Source organism: Austrofundulus limnaeus, unplaced genomic scaffold, assembly GCF_001266775.1.
Source record: "Austrofundulus limnaeus strain Quisiro unplaced genomic scaffold, Austrofundulus_limnaeus-1.0 Scaffold288, whole genome shotgun sequence".
Taxonomy (NCBI): domain Eukaryota; kingdom Metazoa; phylum Chordata; class Actinopteri; order Cyprinodontiformes; family Rivulidae; genus Austrofundulus; species Austrofundulus limnaeus.
In genome coordinates, this window is record NW_013952690.1 from 213,950 (window position 1) to 222,190 (window position 8,241).

At 35.4% G+C, this 8,241-nt stretch overlaps 1 protein-coding gene across 2 annotated transcripts in view; it reads right to left on the reverse strand.

Annotated features, from left to right (window-relative positions):
• csmd2 (CUB and Sushi multiple domains 2) overlaps positions 1-8,241 on the reverse strand; it is a gene marked incomplete at its 5' end in the record, with an annotated part of 325,712 nt that overhangs the window by 171,569 nt on the left and 145,902 nt on the right. For both annotated transcript variants that reach the window (XM_014021334.1, XM_014021333.1), the window contains 2 exon segments: positions 122-209; positions 4,943-5,020. In XM_014021334.1, coding sequence (XP_013876788.1) covers positions 122-209; positions 4,943-5,020 — 166 coding nt within the window.

Here is an 8,241-nt window from a genome sequence, read left to right on the forward strand (position 1 = left end):
TATATATCCTTTTTGAAATTCCATACAAACATTTTGCTTTTTTGTTTTTTGTTTGTGAATTTCAAAAGATTAAAAAGACAATATTAATAAATTATTCTTGTTAATTTCCCCAGTGCGTTACCTGAAATCTGAGCCTTTTCTTTTTCCTCGATCTGGAATCCCAGGATCTGGACACATGTTGTGTCCCTGTGCTACACCCATCTGAGACACTAAAGACAGAAAAAGGAAAAAAAAATACAAATTGTTAAACATTTTTATTTTAATTCGTTCATATTTGATTTAATGACTGTTTTATTTGGGGAACAGTCACTTACATAACTATTTATTAGAAAAATACTAAAAATGGTCATGTGTTTTAAATAATAGCAACCAAAAGGAGTGGGGGGGGTGGGGGGGGGGGGGTAAATTAATTTAAAAAAACTATTATTTTGAGTAGTGCTTACATTTAACTTTTAGCTAATGGATGTATATTTTAATTAAGCCATTTTAAAAGCAATTGTCCAAACAAAAGGGTTATAATAATACTTTCATTCAAATGCTGCCTCAGCATATACATTAGGATACATTACATACATTACTGTATTAATTACGGCAGCAGCCACATGTGTACAAAACTCTTTAGATTTATTATCTAAATCAGTGTTTTTCAACCCTGGTTCTCAGAGCACACTGCCCTGCATGTTGCATGATGTTTCCCTGCTTCAACACAGCTGATTTCAGTTGATAACTGATTAACAGGCTTTTGTTGAACTGCAGTCATCTGAATCAGGTGCATTAAAGCAGGGAATCTTCTAAAACATGCAGGGCTGTGTGCTTTGAGGTCCAGGGTTTGGAAACACAGGTCTAAATAAACTGCAAGAGCTCAAATGCTAACACGATGCTATGCTAAACCACTGCACTCTGTGCCAAACAGAGGAGGGGACGTGTCAGCAGGGGTCAGATAAACCCGACTGACGAGGTGAGTCCTGACTGACTGAGAGGGGTCAAAGGTCAGCGAGGTCTGATCGAAGAGACACCTGCGCGCCGACCTTCATCCCAGCGTGAGGGAAAACTGTCAGAAGGTCAAAGCAAGAGTCATTCATCATAATGTAAACGTTTTTTAATATTTATTAAAGCTTTGAACAAATTGGGAGGAGAAAAACAATAATCTCAATATAGGAACACAGTTTTATCATGGCTTTATATGCATAAAAAACATGTTTAGTTTTGTTTTTCCCTCTTTTTTAAACTTATAGATGATTGTAAAAAAAGAAGTAAAATCTGTATTCATTCTAAACAGCACACAAGGTATTGACAGATCTAAGAGCAGATTTACAAAGACTCTTGTCTGTCCTTAAGACAGTTTGGGTTTAATTTGTGGCGCCTGACTTATCATCAAAGCACAGCATTAAATTTGTGCCTGAGAGGTTTTAAAACAGGTAAGTTGTTTGGTTCTGTTGCACAAATATTTCTTGGATTTGTCAGACCACAATATTTAGAAATGGGTGCATTAAAGGAATGCAGTAGACTTGTTTCCTATTTCCTAACGCTAAAGGTGCACATTTTAAAGCTAGTTGGGTTATTATTTTTTAATTAAGATAAAAAATTAGACATTTTATTTTAAAGTTGAGTGTTTTAACCATCTTAACCATTTTACATCTCAAATACCTGAACAGGTGATCATGTTCATCATAACACAACCTTTTTCTTTAACAAGACACTGGCTGTGAGTGTGTTGGTGGAGGATTAAATACTCCTGATTAYCAGCATGTCAGCCTGTTGGCAGCGACGCTCTAATTTGCTCTGTTCTTAGACGGCTTCGATCATTATTGAAATGAGCTGCCTGTGCCCTTTGTTCCAAGATCACTGCAGCTTTAGGACCTCATCCACAGAACTAGATGCTTCCAGAGCGCTAATTATGAGTTACGCACTTCCCTTTTTTCCCCCCCGCTTGCCAAATCTGCCTTCTAGTCTAGTAATTAGGTGGAATTTTACATTGCGGGACTAAATATTTGATAAATATTGCTTTTGATGGGGAGAAATCTATTTGAATAAAATAAAAACTCTGGATTTTTTTTTTTTTTACAGTCGAGAAGAATCAGATTTATCTGGCAGACAGAAAACATGGAACCAAGATCAGAAAAGAGGAAAAAACAAAACAAAGTATTGTGATAAAAGCAACTGATTGCTGCTGTCAGTGTGTTATTAGAAGTGTATTTGTTCTGTTTTTAACTCATTTTGACACTTAATGATTAACACTTTTTATCAGGAAGCAGTAAAAAACAAGAAACTGAACAAGAAATAGCACAATTAAACAAGAGGTCAAACATTTAACAAATAAATATGAACAAATGACATTTCATTACTTCAGTGCAGAACTGCAAAGAATGGAGAGTTTAAGGCTAACTCCATGTCAGTAAATAGTAACTTGTTTTATTAATAATAATGAACAGATGGAGATGAGTATGCCTGATTCTGCAGTGACAACACGTCACAGATTGAATTTATTGGATCTCTGAGAAACCATCAAAAAGTCTATTTATGCTCTGGTGGAAACATATATCAGGTCAAACATGTTGGTTTACAGCAGCATCAAACATTCACTAACAGATGACAAGGCTTTTAACTTCTATTTATTATCGCTGGTCACGTTGTTTTAATTTACAGTCAGAGTGTCACAACCCCTCTATAGTTTTCATACTTACATTCTAAAAATAAAAACGACCGCATATAAATGTGAAATACTGAGAGCTTCTCAGCAGGTAAGGGCTAGCAAGGGAAGCTGAAGATTGCACTGATTATTTGACTTTTAAAAAAAATTATGATGACTTTTAAATCTCTTTTAAAAACATTTTATTATGAGATGGCTTTTAATTGTTGATTTTTGCATGTTTTATTTTTATTTGTGCTATGTTCCTTATGAGTTTTGGTTTTACTAAATGATGTAAAGCACTTTGTAACTGGGTTTTGAAAGGTGCTATACAAATAAATGTATTATTATTATTATTATTATTATTATGTGGCATAACCTTAGAAATAAACCTTAAATAGTACACTGATTTGTTGCTTTTACACTTTTTTTGGTTTATTTTGTTACATAAAAAGGTCCAGTTTTCGGAACCTAAAGTACAAAAAAAATGACACCTGAAGGTTATCTAATGACCCTTTTTAGGTCTATTCTTGTACCTTTATTTTTTTACAGTGCACATCTCACTGCAGACATTTGCAATCATTTTTTCCCCCACACAGCTGAACTGAATCATCCAGGCAGGCTTTGTTTGGTGCAACACATTTAAATAGTATTTTCCTCTGCACCGTCTCTGTCACGGCTCTTAGCAAGATGCAGTTAAACAAAACGTGCGTCCACTTTGATGGGAGCGCTGATCACCTGTGACTGATGTAATTATCATCTGGTACCTTGGACCCGTCCCACATTTTTGTACCACACTTGTCATGGCACAATGACATTTACTGTTATGCCTTCGTGAAACAATCAAGACAGATTTTATTTTTGTTCTTTGTTTTGTTTTTCTGAGAAAACTGGGGTTTGATTTTGCCAAAGCAAAACAGGTGATCATGTCATCCTTCAGTTCCACTTAAGAAGAAAGATTGCTGGATTTTGAGTGATGCACTATGAATGAGCCGTGTTAGGTGACATGAATGTTATACATCTATATTTAGAAATTACATGTATTGTTGAATCATTTAAATAATTGTAATTGACAAGTGGAACTTGAGAGTTCATTCAGAGAGTTTGTTTATTTTTGCTTTGGGTTTATAAATACAAAAAAATCAATCAGTCAGTCCGAATGATAGCTTTCTTATCCTGACTGGGCTTTCCTGAAAGCAGACAGGAAACACAGACAGGACTCCATGCAACCTTCAGGTGAAAATGAAGACCCCAAACCCAGACCCAAACCAGTGGTTATTCCGTATGTTGCGGGTGTTTCGGAGAAACTGAGACATTTATTTTCTAAACATGATGTCCCAGTAGCTTTCAAACCCCAAAACACATTACGGCAAAGGCTGGTTCACCCCAAAGATCCGGTGCCCCGGCACAAACAGAGCAATGTTGTATATGCTGTTAAGTGCCAGGAGGACTGCGACCAGTTATACATCGGGGAAACAAAGCAGCCACTGTTCAATAGAATGTCCCAACACAGACGAGCTACATCTAATGGCCAGAACTCTGCAGTTTTCACTCATTTACAGGCCAGCGGTCACTCTTTCAGAGATGAGGATGTTCTCATTCTTGATAGGGAGGAACGTTGGTTTGAGAGAGGAGTAAAAGAAGCCATTTTTGTGAAGAAAGACCGTCCATCATTAAACAGAGGTGGAAGCCTCCGTTTTCAGTTGTCCCCCTCCTACAGCGCTGCTATTGCCAGTTTCACTCCACCCCCTGTTAACAATAAGTGTTAATTAGGTGTCAATGATAGCCATGTGATGTGAGTATCAGTCACATGGAGGCAGGGCTTAAAAGCCTGAATTTTGCCTGAAACTCTCAGACTGAAGAAGTCTCTTGGAGGAGAGACGAAACGTTTCATTAGAGAAGAACCCGTCCAGAAGACCTATACATTTTTTTTCTTTTTGATTTTTTACCTGGATTACTGAGATGCATCAGGACAGCTTTCTTATTGCTTCATTTTGAGGCTTAAATGCAGTTGCCATAGTTACTTATAGGTTAATGCAGACCTAAATTTAGAGTCAAGCTGTACGGGCAATAAGTGGACATCTGATGCCATGACAAGACTGTTTTTTTTAATTTTATTTTCCATTTTAAGGTGCAAACTTAGAAAAATCATCCCTCCCTACCACGCTCCACAGATTAAACATTACACTTTTACCCTGGAGACCAATCAAAGTGTGAATCAAGCTGATAATAATAACTCCATGGTCATTACTCTGATTGCATCCAACAGTTTGTGGGTTTAGTTAAAAGAAATACATAATGTTTGCAACTTACACACTGATAGCTTATGGTGGTTGTCTTTGCTCGGCAGCATCTTCACACCTCGAGATTTGAGTTCAGTCATTTTCTTCACTGGAGAGAAAACAGAGCAAAGACGGGTGAAAACAGGAGCAGGAAGTCCGGACACCAACATCATCACCTGGTGGCCTTCAGTCTGTACGTCCTACTTTTCACGCTGTACAACAAAGGTGCAACAAATTGGCCAAAAATTTAATAAAAAGCAAAAACATGCAAAAAAAAAAGATTTCACCTTTACATTAGTTACACTTATTTTACTTTAAAAATATCCTGCCTTTGTGTGTTATTTTGTTAGGGTTTTTTTTTTTGTTTTTGTTTTGTTTTTCTACCATAAAATACTATTTGGTGTACATAAGCAATATACAACATTTTTACATTCTTGGAGAGTGGATATGCCTGAATATACAAGCTTTAAACATATTATAAAGAACAAAAGTACAGTTTTTTTCTCGTAACAAAAAGATGGATTTTGACAGAGGTTGATAACAGCAGTCAAAATATAAGATAAGAAAATAAAAGGAAATTCAAAAGACCTAAATTTATTCATCATTTAAAAAAAATACCCAGAACAATATCAAAGATCTTATTTAAATGTTTTGACTGTGACAATAAGTCCTAGTTTGTTTTTGAAAAGACTTTTCATCCTTTGCTCAGTTTCAGCTGAATTCATAATTCAAAGCTGATCTCAGTGTCAAAAAGTCAGCGTGTGATGAGTCTGGTAAAATAAAAGAAATGGCAATTAGGAAGTCTCTTTTAGATCCGACTACAAAAAAAAAAAAAAAAACTGAGGGGAAAAATGATTTTATAATTTCATTATTTTTAAATGAGCTTTTTTAAGGGGAGAACTGAACTCTTGGTACGTTTTGAAGCAAAGTGGCTGCTTTTTAGACAACAATAAATTAAATCTAACAGGAAAAAATAAGATTTAGAAACAATATTCCACACATGTATTAGAGCTGTTTATATGAACAGTCATAATAAGAATGGATTATCTGGATAAAACAAAAAAGGCATGAGCACTCATTTTCAGTGACTTCTGCGGAGTCTGTTAAACAAATGAAAAATGTACGAGAACTGCTCCAAATTTAGAAAGTTCCAAAATATGACAGAAGTCTCTGCTTTTATGACTGGCATTTGATCCTGACAGACACTGACAGAGAGATTTGTTATGTACTAAAAGGAACATGTTACATATTGCAGCATTTCCAGACTAGTTATCTTTACAACTGTAAGCCATTTACTGTGATGCATGATTGATTCCAGCCTGTTAAATAAGTCAGTTTGCATCAAACTGCCCCCCCACACTTTTTTATTTGACAGCACTGATACTGATCTCATTATATTTTCTTCAATGTGGGAGCTAAGCAGATACCTCACAGGCATCAGTAAAAACTGCTATTGTGTAAAAACAAGCTCGTTTTTCTTGACGAAGACAGTGAGGAAGAAAAAAATGAAGCTGAAGAAGAACCATTTTCAACCTGAAACTTGAGTCCTTTTTTTTTTAAGTTGGACAAAATATAATGCATCATACATTTTGACAAACTTTTTTTTCAATTTATTGTTTAATTTCTAAGTTAAGTTTGAATAAAAGTTTAACCCTGGCACTTTTTTATTATTTATATTTTCAAATCATCTGAATGTTGAGAAATAATAATTAAAAAAAATTATAGGAGGGTATTATGCATTTTCCAGGCATTATAGCCTGAACATGATAAAATTGGCCTCTGTCTCTTTAAGAACCTCCTACCGTTTCTGAGACTCCCACTTCAGCACATTAAGACAACAGTGTTTTGGGGGAGGGGTGCTCTGTCGGGTGGGAGCTTGGCTGCAGTCTGAGCTTTGGGAGGAGCTTTGTGCAAATAGGCGGTGCTTTGTACCAGCAGGTGTTTAGGCAGCTCCACATGCTAACCGTAGATAATTGGAAGATTTCTCAAAAACGCATGAATGAATCAAAGCAACACAATTTGTTGAGGGAATGACATAAAGCTCAAAAAAGTGGATTTTGCATTACCCTTATGTTTATGGATACCTTGTTGGAAATTACAGCACAACTGTAAGCTTTATTTAGATGTGGTAGTCAAAATGCCAACTATTTTTTTTTCCTGTGACAAACTTTTTTAAAAATAAATAATTTCAGTCAACAAAGACAAACATTTTCGGTGTTTAAGTGCACTGATTTATTTTGTGTGTTAAATAAGAAAGCTCGCATAGACAAGATCTTGGTCTTTTGTTTCCATCTGATCCTCTAAATATAATTATCTAACACTGAAATAAAGATTTTGTCTCCTTTAGGCATACTTTCTCCATTTTCTTTCTTTCTTTTAATTCTCCCTTTGGACTCTCTTTTCCCAATAACTTGCCTGTGGATAGCTGGAGGTAAGATCCTTAAAGATGATCATTTTAGTCGACAAACTAATCCTTCCGCCAGCTCATCCTCTCTCAGAGGTGACCCCTGAACTGCTGAGAGTTTTGGGGAACAAAACGGATGCCTGCTACAAAAAGGATTTTGTGGATGTGTCTTTACAGATCTTTGTAAGATGTTGTTGCTTTTCTTTCGAATGCTCCCTTCTTCCAGGGTCACGGAGAGCAAACTTGGACAGATGATTTAGAACATGTTTTATACCAGATGCACTTCCATAAACCAGGCTCAATCTCACAACGTCAAGATTATGAGACTGCAGCATTGACCACAGATGTTTTGGGCCTGTGTAAGTGTAAATAAAAGATAAAATAGCCTTTTTTTTTCAAAACTATCTCAAAGTCTTGGTAACTTTTGTTTTAAAAAAACTGATGTATTAATAATTAATTTTAAATTAGGCTCATAGGTGCCACATAAATACTTTCAACATGATGGGATCTGCCTTTTTAACAGCTTCTGGGAATCATTTTATGATGATAAATTACAAGAAGTTCATATTTGCAAATATAGCATGAGTACATGAGCCTTTTCACTGCTTCGTAGTAGTTTACATATCATCCCACTGAAATATGAAAAATCCACCAGGCATAACTAAGTACAAAAGGTTATAATGCCATACTTAATGAGCAGGGAGTTGTTTGTATTTTTTCCACAAAAAATATTTACACAATTGTGAAAAGTTCAGAACCTATCTTTGAAAAATATTTTGTCTAAAATATGTACATTTTGCCAAATTGATGTAAGTACACACACACACACACACACGTGTATATTATAAGACATTTATGCATTTTAATTCATTTTCAAGTACACACACACTTGAAATATTAATTTTATTATTTTAAATATCTAAGAC